Source organism: Passer montanus, unplaced genomic scaffold (assembly GCF_014805655.1).
Source record: "Passer montanus isolate IOZ18808 unplaced genomic scaffold, ASM1480565v1 scaffold6, whole genome shotgun sequence".
In the NCBI taxonomy this organism is placed as follows: Eukaryota; Metazoa; Chordata; class Aves; order Passeriformes; family Passeridae; genus Passer; species Passer montanus.
Genome location: NW_024371037.1, coordinates 701,320 through 721,158, shown reverse-complemented (window position 1 = coordinate 721,158; position 19,839 = coordinate 701,320). Strand labels below are relative to the sequence as shown.

At 33.9% G+C, this 19,839-nt stretch overlaps 1 protein-coding gene across 1 annotated transcript in view; it reads right to left on the bottom strand.

Annotated features, from left to right (window-relative positions):
* Nucleotides 1-19,839, bottom strand: part of TBC1D22A (TBC1 domain family member 22A) — a 139,550-nt gene that overhangs the window by 98,393 nt on the left and 21,318 nt on the right. Inside the window, exons 6-8 of the mRNA XM_039726831.1 lie at nt 16,147-16,275; nt 14,947-15,009; nt 10,118-10,232 (exon numbers count right to left, since the gene is read on the bottom strand). Coding sequence (XP_039582765.1) covers nt 10,118-10,232; nt 14,947-15,009; nt 16,147-16,275 — 307 coding nt within the window. The remainder of the gene's footprint in view (nt 1-10,117; nt 10,233-14,946; nt 15,010-16,146; nt 16,276-19,839) is intronic.

Genomic DNA, 19,839 nt, shown 5'->3' with positions numbered 1-19,839 from the left:
AAAAAAAAGCAAACTTGAATGATACAAACTTGAATGATTTAAAAGACAAATCTGATTTAGCAGAAAACATCAAACACTTCAAATCAATAGTAAGTCTAGACCTGACTTATTTATTCTGATTACTTACAACAGAAGTTTGAGTAGTCCCATTTGACCTAAGAATTTTTTTATTAATTCAGAGATTTCTTCTATGTATCTCTTATAGAAAAAATTGAAATGAACACCTCTTATTTTGCCCATAAGACAAGATTTGGAAATTTTCCTCAGAAGAAATATCTAAGCAAAAAATCCATACAATCTCCTGCTATGAGGTGGCATTTTATAGGTTCCATCAGATCTCTTTCAGACTTTTTGCCTCTTTGATAGACTTCCAGACACTGATATGATTGAAGAAATTTTTATTAGTAACTTTCAAGTTCCTACTTGGCTTTTCTTCTGAAGTGCAAAAACTATGACAGTCATCTAAAAGATGGGCTTTACAAGGGCTTTTTTTAAGAAGTATTCACTTTAAACTCTTTGCCACAAAAAATAAATGGAGGGTGGGCCATACATCGTAGTATGCTGATCAGTATTCTCAAGACACACTTCTTTGGTGTGACATGGAAGCATGCAATAAATATTTTAAACAAACAAACAAAACAAAAAAAATTAAAATAAAGGCTAATCCAAAACACTGAATTCCACCTACAGATGACTCCACTCACAAGAATGGGGAGTGCAGTACAACAAATAACAAGAAGCTGTAAGTTTAAGGAAACATAATCCAATTATTTTTGCTCTAACATCTATAAGAAAACTTTGTAATGTTAGGAAGAGTAGGAAGATCATTGCAATCTCACACCTACAGATGTAGTCAAAAACACTTTTATGAAACGGCAATTTCCAATTTTTCCGTTCCTATCTTATGCCACCAAAGCTTAAAATTTTTCATTTAATTCCCTACTTCACAGGACAGCCAGTCATATACATCTATAAGAAAAGAACATTTGATTTAAACAGTGGCACACTGAAGCTCTTACTACCAGCCATCAAAAATCATTAGGTCTGAAAAATCCTCTGTCCAACACTTATTTTAATCTTTGAGAAAGTAAGGGTTTGCTTCTTCATAGCTGCTCTTTAAGCTGTTCTCCACAGCCAACCTTTCTTAATTTAGATAATTTTTTTTTGAACTTGTAAGTCAAACACAGATCAAAAAAATGCACCAACTGATGCTACACTTTCAATGAAAATATAATGAGGTATGAGTCTGTTTTGAAACATTTATTTACGTAGGGTAAAGTGACAGGTTTCAGACTTGGAGCTCGGCAACTTTATATGCAGATGCTATTCTGAAAAAAAAGTTATATAGATTGTCCTTTCTTTGAAGACTACTTAAAAATTTAAAAAATTTGAAAGACTAATAGACCTTAAAATTTCAGGTGTTAAGGGAGGTTGGGGTTTTTTTTTTGCTTTGTTTTAAACAGACACTCATAAGAGACTATGAGCAATTGCTACCATTACTCAAAATACTGATTTTCTCTCACAAACAAAGCTAAAAATAACAGGCAATTAAGCAGTTGGATATACTTGAGATAATCCTAATGTCTCTTTTTCACTTGTGACAGCTATTATTAACAACAGCCTGAGAATTCTAACTTTAATTAGGCTTACTCCACTGCAAATAGATAAAGCCTTTTTTAAAATTATCTATAAAAACAATTTTAGTTGAATTACATTGATTTTTTTCCTGAAAGACAGTAAAGCTGAGGTACATCCTACTTTGTCAACTAATACATCCTTATGATTTAAGTATCCAGGACTATTACTACTCTATATCTGTAATCAAACTGAAAAATATATTTTATCACAGCCCATACTTTATTCAAGCTAGAATATGTGCCAGTTTGTAGGAACAAGAATTTTCATTTTACAGTTTGTGTGGTTAACTGAACAGATTTTCACAAAATTAATTTTGTTTCAGGTCATGAAGATTTACTTCAATAGAGCTACTTGCTCCATTGCATCAATATGATATGACTTTAAACACTTTGATTACTAAGAACTACAAATGTACTTGAAAAAAAAAAAAAGGCAAGATTATAGAAAATGTGACAAGAAGTCTACATATGAAAAGGAAAGGACAGGGGTAAAGCCAAAGTCTATTGGATGCAACAGTGCATCCAACATTTCAGATTAAGTATTCTAATTAGCTCAGAAATCTAACAGTATATTAGAGAGTGAAATAAAAATTGAAACCGAGAGAACTGATTTTGTAAAGCTGCACTGTCTATAGTAAATCAAGGTTATTTGAGGCAGTACTAAGAAGCAAAATAATAGGAAAGCATGTTGCCATATCCCATATCTGTCTATGATCCCTAACTTGCTAAGCAAAAAGTAAGTGTAATTCGCAAATAATAATCATTAGCATGTGTTATTACACAGCCAAAGCAGTCTCAGTGCTACCTGGCACTAAACAGACCTTTGCTTCTCCCCTCTTCCCTGACCTGCTCTTATCCCCACATCAGCACTCATATTCTTCTCTAATTCTCAAGATGAGTGCAGAAAGTTAAACAATTCAGTTCATCATGGGTCTAGTTTTCAGCCAGTTTAACTGTGTCCAAGGAAAGCCAATGCAGACCAGAAAGAGATTACAGGAATGCACAGTTTGGGTAAGAAAAGAAAAAGCAAAGTCACCTATTTTGACAGCAGAAAGCCCTGCTTCAGCCGCCTCACCTAAGTACACAGCAAGCAAACCCTTTTCTGACCAACTAAACCTAATCTGGCAACACTCAAATATGTGACTCCAGTGTGAATTTTAAGGAATAGAGAAATCTACAGTTACTTGTAGATATATGCTCAGCTGCTCATGATTGACACCTTCTCTCAAGGTTACTCTGTTCTAAAATATGCCAAAATTAGGTTGGTGCAATTAACCAAAATTCCACTAACTAAAGAAGTAAATCACCTCATTTCATCAAAGCCTACAGAGAGCACTTATGCCAACAGATCCACTCATACAGTTGATACTAAATGCCACCACAAACTTCCAGTAGGTTTAGCAACCAGGGAAAAACTGTAGGGAATAAACTCTACCACTTGCAAATCACACACAAACTGCGTATCTGAGTAAAGCTTCACTACGTTCATTAGGACTTGGATACTATTGTAACTATATTGAAACACATTCCTGAAATTTAATAGTTTCATGACTCTAAGCCAGTACAAAATGTCCACTACAGAATGAGTCCACTGCAGCTAAAAAAGTAATCGTACAAGTCATGCTAAATGATAAAGATTAATTTGTCCAGATAAATAACTAAAATAAAGATTCAAACACAAAATAAAAGGATCAAAAGATAAATAGGAATTTATAGTTCACTGGTTGCTATCAATTCTCTCCATTACACAAGTTCTGCCAACATATTTACCCTTATTTATGCTCCTTTATTCCCTAACCCCTCACAAACTAAGTATGAGATGTCCTCTTAATACCATGCCTGTCTTCCTTAGCTCTGTTTGGAATGCCTCTAAATATCTTGCTTTATGAACCAACCCTAGACAGAACACTGTATCATGGCAAGCACTGCTAGCTGACAAACAATTCAAAGAACTCACTACTAGTTATTTTCACATGGATTCTCCTACTTGTTTAAAGCAAATAAAAGGATGTAAAATAGTAAGGTTTCTTTACCCAATTAGGCTTGAAAAACAACATTATATATTAATAAAGACAATTGCTCTGAGATGGTGAATAATTCATTTGTTCTTAAGTGAGACATACATAAAAACAAATTAACAATTTAAAAGTATAATCTGGCCAAGTGCTTCAAAAGCATGCTTTTCAAAGCACTAAAATTCAGGTCTATATTTTTATTGTCTTTGTTTCCAGGTAATTCACCTGAAGAAACTTTGGATTTTTTTCAAAAATTACAACTCAAAAATATGTAAATTAATGGAAAAAATTTCTAACTGCTTTCCCACTGCAGCCAAAATGAGTCCTGCTTCACAGTACAGATATAACCAAGCCCTCTGTGTGTGGGCTCAACAAAGGTTTCTGCTTACTTCTGGACCTTTCCCATGGTGCAAAGCAGGAGTCATCAGTTTGTAAAACCAAACTCAAATACTGCCTATCTTATTCACTGCAGTCCTCCCTCTCTTCAGCTACCCTGCAGCAAGTACAAAATACTTTCACAGACAACAGATTGGCCCAGCAATAGGGGGAGAGTGGGGCAATATATTCCCAGAAATTAAAAAGGTGAATAATGGCTATCTGAAAGTAAGCTAATGCTGAACAACTTCTATGCCATGCTATAGCTATAAATATATATGTACACATATATATGTAAAGCCAGGTGTACATATACATATACTAAGTGTCCAATAATATATGAAAGCAAAGAGTGCAGCAAAGAAAACTGAGGGGTAAGGAAAAAGATTCAGGTCACCGAGTGGCTTGTGTGCATTGCAGCTTCTTCAGATGAATGTTTCTGATGTTCCTGGACTTCCATAGAAGAAGTAATTGGCTTTTCAGTACTTTCAAGTCTTGAATCCAACAGTTTTGTGCAAGATTTCTTCATTCTTTGCTCACCAAAATCACACAGATAACAATACTCCATTTAATTATCAAAGAATATTTCATGCAATATTGCTTATGTTTATGATAACTTGAGCCAACTTCCCTATCATTAGTATTACTAAAAAATTATGGAAATATTAAGAAACAGCACTGAAATATACTTGTGTATATGGAAACTACATTACAGCAACTTGCATTAAGGAGAAAAAATATCAATGGGATTAAAAGGATCGTGTGCTATGGAATTTTCATTTGACAGAAAAGTGATTTTAATGATTTTGAACAGTTTTTCATAAAATTTTACAAAAAATGTTTTAAAAAAAACATTTATTTTCTTAATACTTTTACAACTTGCAGGAAAACATTAAAATATGAATTATGCCTCATGTCCCTGCTTTTATGCAAACTCATTTTGTGTTTCATAAATCATTTCAAAAATGTGTAAATAAAAACATTTTAACACAATATTGTGCAAAACCTTTTATTTATTTAAGGAAGAAAAGCCTGAAAACAGCAGAAGTTTATTACAAAGTTTAATGACAAAATTAAAAGAGAAGTTGAAGAGCATACTGTAATTGCAAATAAAATCTTTGCAACTCTCTCAAACTGAAGAAATCCCTCATATTCCTGAACCTCAGTCCTGGGAAGTCTTCCAGAATTTCTCTCCTGATAAATCAGAAGATGGAGAAACTTGAAGGCCCTGGGAGAAGGAGAAGCATCTTGTTAATCCAGTTATAACTCTTTGTTCTACTTTATAAAAACAATTTGTCATCCTTCAGTTTCAGTCAGTCTCTTCAAAATAACTACAAATATGTCACATCTTTTCTACTTTCTTTCCTCGAAACTTCATTGTACAAGTCCTATTCATAATTCTGCAAGGACTACTGAATTGGTGGGACTGAATAATAAAGGTCTAAATATTTAGACAGCATGAAAAATTATCTCAAATTAATTTATACACTGTAGCAATCAAGGCTTGGTCTTGTAAAGGAAATAATGCACACTGAACAAAATTTTACCTTATAACCTTATAACCCTGTAAGTATGAAGAAAAGCAGTTCCCTAAAGTCAGTGGGTTAATGCTCTTTGCTCTCTGGCTTGCTTTCTCATCATTCAGAGATTCAGTTTCATGTGCATTCCAAGCAGATCTATTTATTCTGCAAAAATTACAACTCTCCTGAAAAAAAAAAATCTCTGCTTAACTAAAAAAAATTCATATTTTATAAACAAACACTGAGGAATTACCTCAGAAACAGCCATGACAAAATGCTCCAAAACTGTACTCCAATTATACAATGAAAATAACCATTTTTGATACAGTATTCAAACTGTGGGGGGAAAAAAACCCTAAATTAATAGTTTTAAATACAATTATTCACTCTTGAAAAGGGCAAAAGGGAGACAAAAATGAGACTGCATACCAGTTATAAGGGCAGGAAGACTTCCTGCAACATATGAGAGGGAATGGAAAAAGCAGTAAACAAGGGAGTTATAGACAGATGAAGGCATTTTCAGGACCAAAGAACATTTCTTCATTCATAGGAAAAGTAGTCTGGGAATAAATCCCATCCCATTTCCACTAGGATATGAGCCTAGATTAATTATCCCATAAAGTCATAGCAGTATCAATTCAAAACACACTAGGTAACAGAAGTTTCATTTAATGCCATCTACAAAAAGATTTAAGATAACAATAAAAAATACTTACAAGGGTAAGATCTCTCTTCTCCAAGTTTTCAGTTCATGAGTTCTTGTAAGCATCATCAACTTGTCTCAGGCTCCTCTGTTTCAAGAAGATTGCAGACTATATCTCAATCGCCATTCCAGTCTTCAGCAGCCTCATTTTTCTTGTCATTTTTTATTCGACATAAAATGACCAAGTGCTACAACAGTGCTCATTTTCTGCCCTTGACTTCCTACTGACTGCTAATTTTCCCTTGGACCAATACTCCTAGGCTTCTTAAAATTATTTCATACAGCTATGCCACTTAGCAACAATCTGACATGCATCCTTATCATGGTGGTACTTCTCTGAAACTTTCATCTCTCTGGATGGTGAATAAATCCAGGTCCTCTTTGAGGTTTCAGATACCCACACAAGCCCAGTGAACGAAGATGTACTGGAATGTCAGATAAAGTGAAGTGTAGGTGAGCGAGAAACCACAAGTAATTGTACAGCACAACTTAACACTAGGAAACAACATAGCTCTAGAGGAACTCAGAGCAAGAGGAAGGTGAACAAAGAGCTCATCTTGGCAACTTGGAATAAATAGGACTCACAATCCAATGCAAAATTTCCTTGTCCACATTAAGTCTACAAACATATGGTATATCTTATCTCATTAAGAAAAACCCCTCTGGTGCATCTGCAGGGATGAGATTCATTTTGACACAAACTAATATGCTACAAACACAAAGGGCTTCCAGGAAAACTGCCCTGACAGTAATTAGCATTTGTTCTGACAGCACATGTTACATCACTACTATGTCATGCAGGAGGTTAGAAGCCCAGAATAGTTTTCCTGCACCTCCAGTTTTTGGATTTCTAAAGAGGCTGTTATAGTATGACAAAATAAGATTCAATGCCTCCAGCATTTTTCATGAGGAGGAAAAATTTCATTTTAAATGTTGAGAATAACACACACAATCATCTGGTATAAGAAACCTAAGGTTTAAAATCATCCTCATCCTAATTTAGACCAGAAAATCAAAACTGAAACTACTGTATTCCAGTAGGGGCCAGTATCTACCCCGTCTGAAATCTTCTTTAATTATGGTTTTCCGTCTCCTGGCTTTGTTTGACAATTAAGTTTTATCTTGCTGAAAATGTTACAGCATTCTGTTTTTATTGCAAACTGGAAACTCATAAGACATCACCAGATTACACTTTCATCATACTGGTGCAAAGTTTGAAAGAATGTCCTGAACACTTAACATGCTCAATTCCTATATTTGATAACTCAATATATTCTGAATGTGTGAATCTATGTGCTAAAATTAGGTACCTCAATCCATACTAAACCATCAAAACATCTATGACTTCAGCACTTATATACACAACCAAAAACGTAATTTATGGCATTCGGATTGATGAGATGTAAATTGGCATTTTCATCCGTGTCATTTTTATCTTCAGAAGTTCCTCAACAACACTCTTCCAGTTTGCTGATGTCTTTAGCAAAGCAAAAAGACTCCCATCACTAGAATAACTATGTCACCCACTTGTTATGCAAGATTAAGTATTAAGGGCTCTCTCAGTTGTCATAAAGCTAAAATAAACTTGGCTTTCCTCCCACCAAAATATTTGACAAAAATGCAAATGTTTTGTCAATTACCAGGATGTGCCATCAGATGACCTTATCAGCACAAATTTATTATTAATGGCATTGTCAATCATAAGAATTTATTCTTAATATTCAATAATTATTTAGGATTTTTTTAACTACAGAAAGAACTTAAAAGTATTATTACTTTCAACTCTATAAATTGGGATCCAAGTGACTTAGAAATGCAGCAAAAAAAGGTTTCAGTTAAATTAAGAAAAATACAAAAATCCATAGTGAAAAGATTGCAATAAATAAAGCTGTTTAATGTACAAACCAATATTCATGTAAAACCAAGAAATGAGATCTAGAATAAAAGTCTGAAGGAAATACAAAATGTCACTGAAGTAAATATAAATACACTACCAGTTAAGCATTTTTGATAGGAAAATTCTGCAATTCTGTGTTTATTTCTATACAAATTACTAAAGCCCAATTCACAGTGTTAGTTTTGAATCCTGTAATAAAATTACAGGATTTTTGATGTATTTCATAAATGCAATGTCCCCATTTCATTTATTCATTCTAACCTGAGTGCATCATTCAGTGTAACTTGAACATATTGGAAAGTTTCAAATCAAAAATCTATTTAAAGAAAAATCTTTGAAAGTTTGTGGGGGATATAACTGCTGTTAGCACTTCACCGTGACCACCACTATACTAGAAGAAAAACAAACCTTGATTTTGCTGTTTTTCTTATGATTTAGATACTAGTTTTTAAATGAGCTTTCAAAATAGTTTTCTGAGTTTCATACATTTCCCCCAACTATCTTCAAAAGTTTCCACATTTTGTCTTTCTTCACCGAACACTCACAGGAACAGCTATGCTCCCCAATATGACAATCCTGACAAAGTGGCAAATACATTAACAATCATCAGTGTCCAAATGTAAGTTGGTGGTAAAGACAAACTTATTTACCATATTAATTAAATGGCCTATTTAACATGGAATATAAATTCTCTAATCACATCTCATTTGAACTTCTTATTTCAATTAGCAACCCTAAAGTCTACTAGAGACCCTACTGTTCTAGGATCATTAAGAACATTTTCATGATCTGTCAAATGAGGGAGTAAAAGGCAGAAACTGCAAATACTCTCAGGAGTAGGCCTCTACCCTACTTAGGAGATGATTAGAGAGAAAGCAGCAGTAGTTCTCATTAGTTGCTTAGCAATGAAACATCCCCCTATGAAACAAGAAATGAACAAAGCAACAGAGGTGTTGCCATGCAAATGAGTAAATGGATAGTCTATCATCCACTCAAGGATAATCTGTCCTTCATTAAAACTAATCAATCTGGATTAATACACCAATGGATATCTTGCACAGACAAGGCAGGAAGAATCTACTGTAGGTAGCCCCACTGAAGTACCAGACAATACACTGCTCAAGTTTACAAACACAAGACTTAAAGTTTCACTGTATGTGTGTATGATAAACACAAGTACAAGAAAAACAATTTCAATTCAAACCAGATTAGCATTATCATTTTTACTGTTAAACCTTACCTTTTATATCCACATACTTTTATACCCAAGTTATTAATGACTTACTGTTAACAGTCATTCTCTTAATGCTTACAACTTAAATACAAATCTGTAAATTTAAGATTTAACCCACATCTAAGTTATTTTTTCAAAAGTATTATTCATACATAAAGCCACAAAAGGAACACAAATGGAGTTGTTGACACTACCATTGTTACCAATGCTGTAAGTCTCAGAAGAGCAGAGCTCTTAACCAGAGAAATTTGATTACTGTTGTCTTTATTTTCAGATTCTAATTCCAGGATGCCATTATTTCAGCCACAGATATAGTTTAATAGGTTCCCTTTATTTCAATTTCCCCACAACTGATTTAAAAATATCCATGTTTCCCGAGTTCCTTTTTTTTTGTTTTGGTGGGTTTTTTTTGTTTTGCTGCTGTTGTACACGTCCTATGTACAATATAAAGTTTTCAAAAAAAAACATGAATTAGAAGAGAAAGGGAAAATAACAGTGAAGCAGAAATTTCTGAAGCAGAAATCTAGATGGTTGCTGAACTTCACTGACTACCTAAAATCTGGTTGCCTCTCAGTATATACTTAAAGCAATACAGATTTATAATTAAAAAACATTTATTATATAATTAATGTATCAAATTATACTTTGATTAGCTCATCCAAACTGTTAGAATAAAATGAAAATGATGTTTCAAAACCAATACTAATTCATAATTCAGTATTAAGACAAATCTTACCTATGTATTCACAAACGAAGACTACAAAAAAAGGAGTAACAAGATCATTTATGCCCTGAACATATCCACTGGCTGGATGACGTATTGCCCAGATAAACAAAATTCTTTCAAAGATCTGAAAAAGAGTTAAAGAAACCATCAATTTAATTTAACAAGTTATAAGCATATTTTAAACAAGACACTTGTAAATTATCATAACATCATAGAATTACAGAATATCTTGAGTTGAAAAGGACACATCAGGACCACCAAGTCCAACTCCTGGCCCTGTACAGGACACCCCAGGAATCACTCCATGGGCCTGAGAGTATTGTTCAAACACTTTTTGAACTCTGTCAGGCTTGGTGCTGTGACCATTTCCTTGGGGAGGCTGTTCCAGTGTTCAACCACTCTTGGGAGTGAAAAACCTTTTCCTGACATCTAACCTAAACCTCCCCAACTCAGCTTTTTGCCATTCTTTGAGTCTTTTCCCTGGTCACAAGAGTGAAGGGATCAGTACTGGCCCATCTGCTTCCCCTCGTGAAGATGCTGAAGACACCCTTGCAGATAAATTAAACATCATGGAGTTAAGTAGTATAAAAAACATGCATACAAAAGCATAAATGAACACTGGTATTCATAACATACTTCCAGTGCTATGTAAGCTTCTCAGTTCTTCAAAAGGAAGCATTTTCAGGGTATTACCACATGTTAAAACCAGCCTAGTATATAATTCAGCTGTAGTAGTTAATACAAAGTAGCTCTTATTCACTGGAGCTTTTCTGGTAATATAAAATTCCTCTTCTCTCAAGGGAAATAAATATTACATTATCTTCCCATAATTTTTCATCTCTTTGAAAGAAGTATTCTACTAAATATTCTATTTATCCCTAAGTAACAGAAAGAAGGACTTGATATAGTTTAGATTTTTTTTTTTTAATAACATGCCTATAAAAAGAGATTCCTCAACAGTTATGCTTGCCTAATACTACAGTGTGGAGATTTACTCTCCAAGTATCTCCATACCAGTTAATGAAAAACCTGAAACAATCAGGAAATGTAGAAATATGGCAACTGCATGCCATATCACAGAACTTCAATCTCTCAACTCTGTAAACTGAAGCTTGCTTAGGATCTGCAAAAGCTCATGAGGCCACACCGTATCTCAGCACAAAAAGAGAGCAAGGAAAACAGAAAATTTTTCTGACTCCATTTAGGTCTGTGACAGGCTGCATTTCGTCTCAATTATTTGCTTCTGAAGATATTACATGCCTTTGAAAGACTGTAAATGAGCAGCAGAGAGAAAGCTGCTACATGCTTTGTCCTAACTACAGGCATGCAATCAGGGATATATAATCTTCTGAAACAAAAGAACATTTGCTCATTCATGAGAGCACACACTATATTGCTCTTCAGGTCTGGCCTCAATACTAAAAGGGGACGTTTTGGAAGGACACAAAGGATTCTGTAGTTTGCTGCAACTCCAGAAGTCAACAAACGCTCAGGCTTCAAGAAAGCCAGTAAATGAATGCAATAGGTGGAGGAAGTTTATTTGTGAATTCAGGATTATTTCTATTCAATCTCACTTTAAGGTTTTGTTAGATTAATAAACTGACTGTTTTAATTCAATTTTAAAGAAAGACTTATTATTTAGTTTAAAAGTCCTCTTGCAGTCATTTTTAAGTAAGGAAATGTCTCAGCACAAAGGACTCACATCCTGTTGCATGAAATTCCCATCACAGGCTTCCACATAAGTTATCTGAAGCTGAAATATATTTGCACCTTCTGCTTTGAAAGCAAGTCTCAAATATCAACATCTATCCTTCTCCTATAGGCTTTTTTTTCAGAGTCAACTGCCCTCCAGGTTTTATGTTTCCCTGGCTGAAAATTCACAGAAAAAGGGAGACAGTCAACAACGTTTTTTATGAAGGCATGTCTGAAGTCAAACAATTCACAAATTTGTAACACCAACCTTTCATTTCCTCAGAACCTGATAAGATACAGTTTGCACTGCAAAATTTTTTTTTAATCTAGGTATGAGGGGGGTGGTGTTTGCATTTGTTGGGGAGGGGGTGTTATATTTTTGAGCAGGAAGCACCACTTAGTGATGGCACATCAGCTTTAATATCCCCAAATGCTTCCAATCAGAAATTCTGAAATACACACTGAAATAGCATTTTCAATTTCCTACCCAGTTTCGTAAAGTTTCATTTACTGTTCTGAATCAATAAAAATGAGCACTGAAAACCTGAACAGCAGGCTGATTTAAGTTTCTATACAACACTCATGGCTGTATTCAAATAGGACTCATTAAAAAGGTCACTTTCCCAAAAGGATCCCTTCTTGATTTCCAAACCAGCAGCAAAAAATGGAATTATTTTTTTACTGTGAACCACTGCATCTCATGAGATGTCATTACCAATCTATTATTCTCTTTTGAATTTGATTCTCATTCATAATTACAGCAAGAATTATATTCATATATATAAAGAAAAGAATCCATCAGCTTAAATGAAGGTTTGAATTACTTGTGGGTTTTCCCACCTCAGAGGAACTTCAAAACCTCCAAAGCGTTAATTCAAAAGCTTTTGAAAATTTGCTTTTTGTTTTCTAAGTAGAGGAGGGAAAGGAAAAAAAAACAGAGAGGGAGGACAAAATTTAAACTATTTTAAATTGTTCCATTTTCTTGAAATTATTATGTATAATATGCAAGCATAGATGGGAAGTACACAGCCATGTGCTTTCCATTTCAACAAAATACAGTTAAAGCAAGAAAAGATAATAAACTAGACCACACCATGTTAGCTAATCAAATTTATTACAACTAAATAACAAGTAGCCTTTCAAATAACTTGACCTCACTATATGAAAGACCACCTCCCACTCTTCCATTCTCCTTTTTCAGGGACACTATTAAGTCATTTTTAGTCCTTTAAATGCTTGTTCCAACACTACCCTCCCCTCACTCAGGATCCATTCAACTCCCATAAAAAATAAACACTTTAAACTGATTTTAAAAGGAACACATAATAACTAGTTATTTCAGCACATCAGATTCAAAACATCTTTTTCTAAACTGCAACATTTTATTACAGAAACCAAACTCTGAGATCAGGTATGAAATTAAAACAGCCTTATTAACTCTAATTAAAAGTGCTTTAGCAACAGAGACTGATACCACCAAGAACAGCAAAAATCTTGGAATAGCAACATTTGAAAATTTAATCAGGAGACTGTGATGTTTATCCATGTGCTGTCTTTCTGAAGCTTTAACCAGTGCTTTTGTTTAGTTCCATCAACTAGTCTCTTCATTTTTTTTATGGTAGATTCTTCCTAGTAGTGGTATCATTACTCTAAACATTTGCAGTATCAGAAGTACAAAGAAAACTCACCATAAGCACATAGTGTCATCCTTTAAAACCTGTCTTTGGCCTTTACTCTGATACCCCCCTCTATAGCCCTTGCAATCTCACCTTAAAAAGGTGCAAGTGAGTGTTGCTCAGCAGAGACAAGCACCATCCTCTCTCTCTCTAGAAGAATCAGCTCTGGGAACAACACACCCTCTATGCAAGAGCCCTTGGGAGTAGGGAAGGATCCCTGTGGGGCTGAGGGATTTGGTGGTGCTATGGTAGATATCCAGAAACTCAGAAAGCAAGAGAAAGAAACATTGGAGAACCTGGGTGGTATGACCCTTTCAGCATGGTTTTTACAATGGCATTAAGCCAGTAGAGTTTGTTTAAGATCCTAGAGTAAAAGACAGGTGCAAGCCCATTCTCTCAGCAGCCCACTGATCTAATTAATTTCTTTAATAGTTTATTTCTTACTGGTATTGTTTTGTTCTTGTCTATCATCTTGTCCCTTGATTATACTTATACTAATCCTCGACTCATCCCTAGAACAGCCCAGGTAAAACAGCACTGTGCAGACAGCAGATGGAAAGCCCTATATTTATAGGTTTTTCTTTTGAAACACTGTACTAGGCTATTTCTTCAAACCAATTCTCCAACGTGTGGAAGAGCACTGCCATTAAACAAATAATTGGAACAATGGAAAACCAAATGAAAGCTAGTTCTGCATTTAAATTCGCATAATGAACTACCAGACTATGTTATATTTGGATCTATAATTGTATGAGCAGAAGTTTCATGGCAGTACATTTGAAGGTCTAACTAGGACCATTAGAAAGGAGAGTAAGTTGAAGAATTAAAATAAATAATTGAAAAAGGATAATCCACACCATCAATGCTATTTATGACTTATATACTTCAAAATGAATAGTCCCCATGAGATTCAATTCCCCAACAATACAGGCCAACTTGATTAATATATTTACCATTAATCACATTATTATATATTTACATTAATTATATAGTTATAAAACTAGTAAAACAATTTAAACTCAACATACAAACTTGCAAGGAAGTAAAATCAGATAAGGCATTCAAAAAGGAGAATTTCCCAAGTGGAACACTCTAAGAACTTCCAGACCTTAAATGATTTTGACAAATACATGGAACCACAGGAGTATGCTCTGGATTACTTAAGAAACACAGTATTAACAAAATACGTAGAAAGGAAGAAAAGGGGGAAAAAAACCCTCAAGAGCACAAGACCACAATAGAAACTGACAGATTCAATACAGGAAATTAATGAGGTGCCTTTGCTTTTATTACTCATACTTACACTGCTGTTCTTAACCTCTCCTTATATGTCCTGACTTTTTTTATTTCTTTAAGCTTGTTCTGAAGTCAAAATAGCAAGTGTAATCAAATTAATCATTAATCAAACTGGGATATCAGATTCATTAATAAAATGTTTCCTCTAAGAGAAAGAAAATATATCATTCTTACCTCTGTTACTTTGGGCTGAAGTCTTAAAACTTCAGGACTCATGCGTGGTATATCTATGTGGATCTAATTAGACAAAGAAGAATACTGTAAAAGGAACCAACAGCACACTTTCTAAGCAACATACTTAAAATAATTCTATTGGTTTACACTATTAGTTGTAATTCCATTGTAGCATTATTTTTGAGATAACATGGATTTTTACTGTATTTCAAAACATACAGCCAAATCTTTAAGTTAATCTTTCAGTGAAGCAAAATTTTAAAACACATAATTTGTATTCATATTCTAGGATCCTTACATCACATTTTAATTATTTGCAAATTATAATCGTATTGGCAATACTCATTACCTCACAGTAATTATGAGTAAGCAGATATTGCTACTTCTGCCAAGTCATATTCAACTGCCACTATCATAGAATCATTTAGGACAGAAAAGACCTGTAATATCATCAAGTCCAAATGTCCAAAGGTAAAAGAAGAGTTTAGCACCTATTTTAATGTATTTGACAATCAAGAAGAGAGCACAAAAATATACCAGTATTCCTAAAATTTTTATTCCAAACTTCACAAAGGACGTTTATGCCACAGAGTGGTCAAGTGATGATTTTGTCTTCAATTCACAAGCCTCATGTTAGTGATGCTATATACCTCTTGCTACTAAAGATTAGTCTTGAAGCTGAAAGAAAGATCTTAGCTTCTTCTGTCCCAAGGAAGGCTGAAGTATCATTGCTCAGTGTTACAAACTACTCATTTCAATACAAAACTTGAAGTAAAGTTATCTGCTTATCTGGGTGAATGTGAAAGTTTGACATCCCTATGTTTACTGCAAATCATATACGGTTTCAACTTCTTATGCAGAAGTTTGGAGCCAGTAAGAAACAGTCACTGTTGTACTTTCCCCATCCATCTTCACTTATTTGAAAGAGGGTTTGAGCAGGAGATGGGAGACTTGAAAATGCAAGTATTTTTGAACAGAAAACCATGGCAACACTAACGCTAACATTAAAAGAAATCCACTATTTTGAATTTCAGATGAAAACTACTTATTTTTCTTCTAAAATTTAGGAAAATTATTAGAGGGCTGTCTATCTGATAAGATTAAAGAAACAGATAAAAACAGCAGCAAAGTTCAAAAATAATCTTTAAGCCCTTTAGCAAGTGTTCTGTAGATAAAAGTCAATTCAATCAGGTGTTCTACCTGTCTGTAGGTATCTTGGTGGCTTTCATCATTTCTGGAATCATAGTATTGTTCTACAAACGCAAAATACTCTTTGCGTTTTCTTTGTAAAGTGCTTTCTCTTCGGTCCACATTTGCAGGAAGATAGCCCTGAAAAAACAGTGAAATTATAAAGACATTACTCTTTGCCTTACAAAAAGCACTGCTGGCATTTGATTACATGTGACAGGAGATCGAACAAACTGATGCAGTGCCATGTACTCCCACATAAATGTAAATAATCCTTTACTAAGCTATTTTTTCTAATCCCTCCAACTCATATAAAATTTCAGATACAAACATCTTATAAAAACAGCTGCTTTTTTTACCTTTTTTTTCCTAGAAAATGCAATTTCTCATCAAAAATACTAAGATGGTATTGATTTTTAAGGAGAAAAGCTTAAATAAGTAAGTTCAGCTAAATTTAATAACATGTGAGTTTCTTAATTTGTATATGGCCAGTACTGGAGCAATTTTATTAACTTTTTAAACGCTGTGTATTAACTCAATTGCCTCTAAGTAGGAATTACATACATTAGCAAGGGAGGCTTAGATTCAATATTAGGAAAAACTTCTTCGTGGAAAGGATTATCCAGCACTGGAACAGGCTGCCCAAGGAAGCGGCTGAGTCACCATCGCTGGAGGCAGTTAAAAGACGCGCTGATGCAGCCCTTAGGGACGGGGTTTAGCGGTGGGCTTGGCAGTGCTGAGTTTATGGCTGGACTACAAAACCTTAAAGGTCCTTTCCAACCTATACAACTCTATGATACTATATTAAAATCATTGAAAATGTTACTTCTGTACACTTTAATTACTTAGTTTATAATGACAGGAAAATAAGTACAAGCCACATTACATTCCAGATACCTTAAGAGGTACTTTCTTTGGCAAAATGAATTTCTTTAAGATATACAGACTTGTGTTTGATTCCAAGTACTTTAAATCCCACCAGCTTCACTTTTTCCTAAAGACTTTGTCTGACATTTAATATCCTGTCCCAGTGTTTGTATTAAATATTGAATTTATTCAATAACTTTATTGAATAAAATTTATTTATTCTCAACAGTAGTGTTCCCATTTATTCTTAACAGTAGTGGTTTCTTCCCTGTAGGATATCTTAGTTGGTTGCTTTAGAAAATAATTCATTTTTAAAATCAAATATGATTGTTTGAAGCACATCGATACTTTCTCAGCAAGTCTTTTTGCCATTACTCGGTTTCAAAGACTGAACTAATCTCTCAATTCGACATGTCGTGTTTCCTGTTCACTTTACAAATTAGGTTTTATTTTTAAAAGTTGGGAAGGCTTGCAACGTATCAGCAGCGTATAAATTGGTGGAGAGTTTAATCCGTTTATTCATTAATTTCCTCCAAAGGCTTTTGCAAACATATCTTTGGTTCTGTTATTCAAAAGAGAAGAGAGCCTGTATAGTTATTCTTGCTGTTTATGTACAGCTGTATTTTAAAAGTAAGTCATGTCTTTTTTTTATATATATTGTTACCAGTAGACATGCATAACATTTCCTCCAAAGGCTTTTGCAAACATATCTTTGGTTCTGTTATTCAAAAGAGAAAAGAGCCAGTATAGTTCTTCTTGCTGTTTAGGTACAGTGTGCTTAACATTTTTGCTGTATTTTAAAAATAAATCATGTCTTTTTTTTCATATATGTTGTTACCAGTAGACATGCATAACAGCAACAGAGTATTATACTGAAAAACTGTCTTCATCAAACACTTGTTAACATTATTAACATGCTGATATGTAACAAATAACTGATCAATTTTTTAAATCATATTTTTATAATTCCAATTTCTATGCTTGTTTTACAAACAAGACAATCATCATCTGCCTCAGATACCACCAAGTATACTCAGTTCCCTAAGAAAAAATCAAGTTTGGGTTTTTTAAGACTTTTGAATAATTTTGAAACAAACATATACTAAAACTATAACTATACTTTGACTTCTTCAGTTTTCTGGTTTTTTTAGTATTGCAACATATCTTTAATCAAAATATCCCTCAATTTTTAGGAACACTTACTTCCCCAGGAGCTCCTGGTGACTGTATAGAATCATAAAAATGTTTGTGTTGAAAAGGACCTTAAAGATCATCTAGTTCCAACTCCCCTTCCACTAGACCAGGTTGCTCAGAGCTCCAGCCAGCCTGGCTTTAAACACTCCCAGGGATTACCATTATTATTCCCCATTACCTGGGACATTAACTGTAGGTCACTATTAGGTTACCACCAGAAAAGCATGGTGGAGCTTATGACCACAAAAACTGAAAGTGCTTTTCTTTCCCACTTGGGAAAGAAGATGAAAGAAAATGCTGCCTTACAGTAAAGAAAAGCAATGATTACTTAAAGACTTGTCTTTGGGTTTCCAAAACATACTACATGAGGACCACATAATAGATAAGAAATGACAGCAGGACTTACTTAAGAAAATTTAAGAATTTTCAAAATATTGTCATTTGGAGGTATGAAAAAAAACAAACAAAGCCAGTTTCATAAATCTCTTACTCAAAAAAAAAAATCCACTTAATTGTTAAAGTACCGCAAAAGTAATCTGAAAGCAGGTTTTTGCAGAGGTATGGCAAGATGAAATTGCAAATTGAATTGAAATAGATCCTGGAGTTGTTAAAGCAACAGAACAAGAGAACTCTACACTTAGGCATTTTTATAGACCAGGAATACAAAATTAAAATCAAATTCTGGAATTAAGTTAAAGCTCTTGGAAAGCCTATGATTTTACAAGAAAGCAAGAGGAGTCAGCTCATTTTATATTTTTATAATTAGCATAATTCCAACTCTCTAAACCCCAGTGTCAGTCTTTCGATTCAGAACTTAGAAAATACTCATGCTTTAGCTTACTATGTTTCAAAGTCAACTTTGAGTTAGCCATAATTTTTCTTTTATATTTTTTCTAAAATACTTCATAATTTTTCTAAAATACTTTTAGTATTTTAAAACAGACATCCTAAACTTCAAGAGAAAAAAAATGTCTTTTTTACAACCAAAATCACATATAACTTTGGAAACAGAACTAAAATGAATTGTAAGCTCCATGTTTAATTTCAATTACAGCAGGATATTTGAATATCCACCATTAAACTGCATCTGCATTTAGCATTAGAAGGAACTAAGCTGCAAATTTAGTAGAACTCATCAACAAAAAAGACTCTTTCAGTCACTGGAAATCAGTGTCAATCTGAAGTAAATACTTTGCATTCCCTACAGAATTATTCTATAAAAAGCAAAGCTATTTAAGTCTACTCTTGGAAAATCTGATAGTGCTAAACTGGTGTATATGCATAATTCAGAATTTTAAACAGTTTTTAAATGCACAAAGATTTGCTGAGAAAGTGTCTTTCACAGCCTCTGGAGAGTAGATATCATGAGAGTTCTGCTTCTTCTTATACAAACATCCTCATAAACTTTCTCCCAACCACAGGCAGACAAACAACAGCTAAAATGCTTAACTAGTTGTCATCACAAGCATTATAGCTGAAGAGATAGACATGAAAAATACCTCTATGAAGAACTGCATTTTTGCAGAAGAACCTTTTTAAACATAGTCCAAACACCAAGATGAAAAAAATCCTGTTTTGTAACACCAAACCCAGTGAATCACATATTTCCACAAGCTTCTCCCACATGCCCAACTGAAACACCTC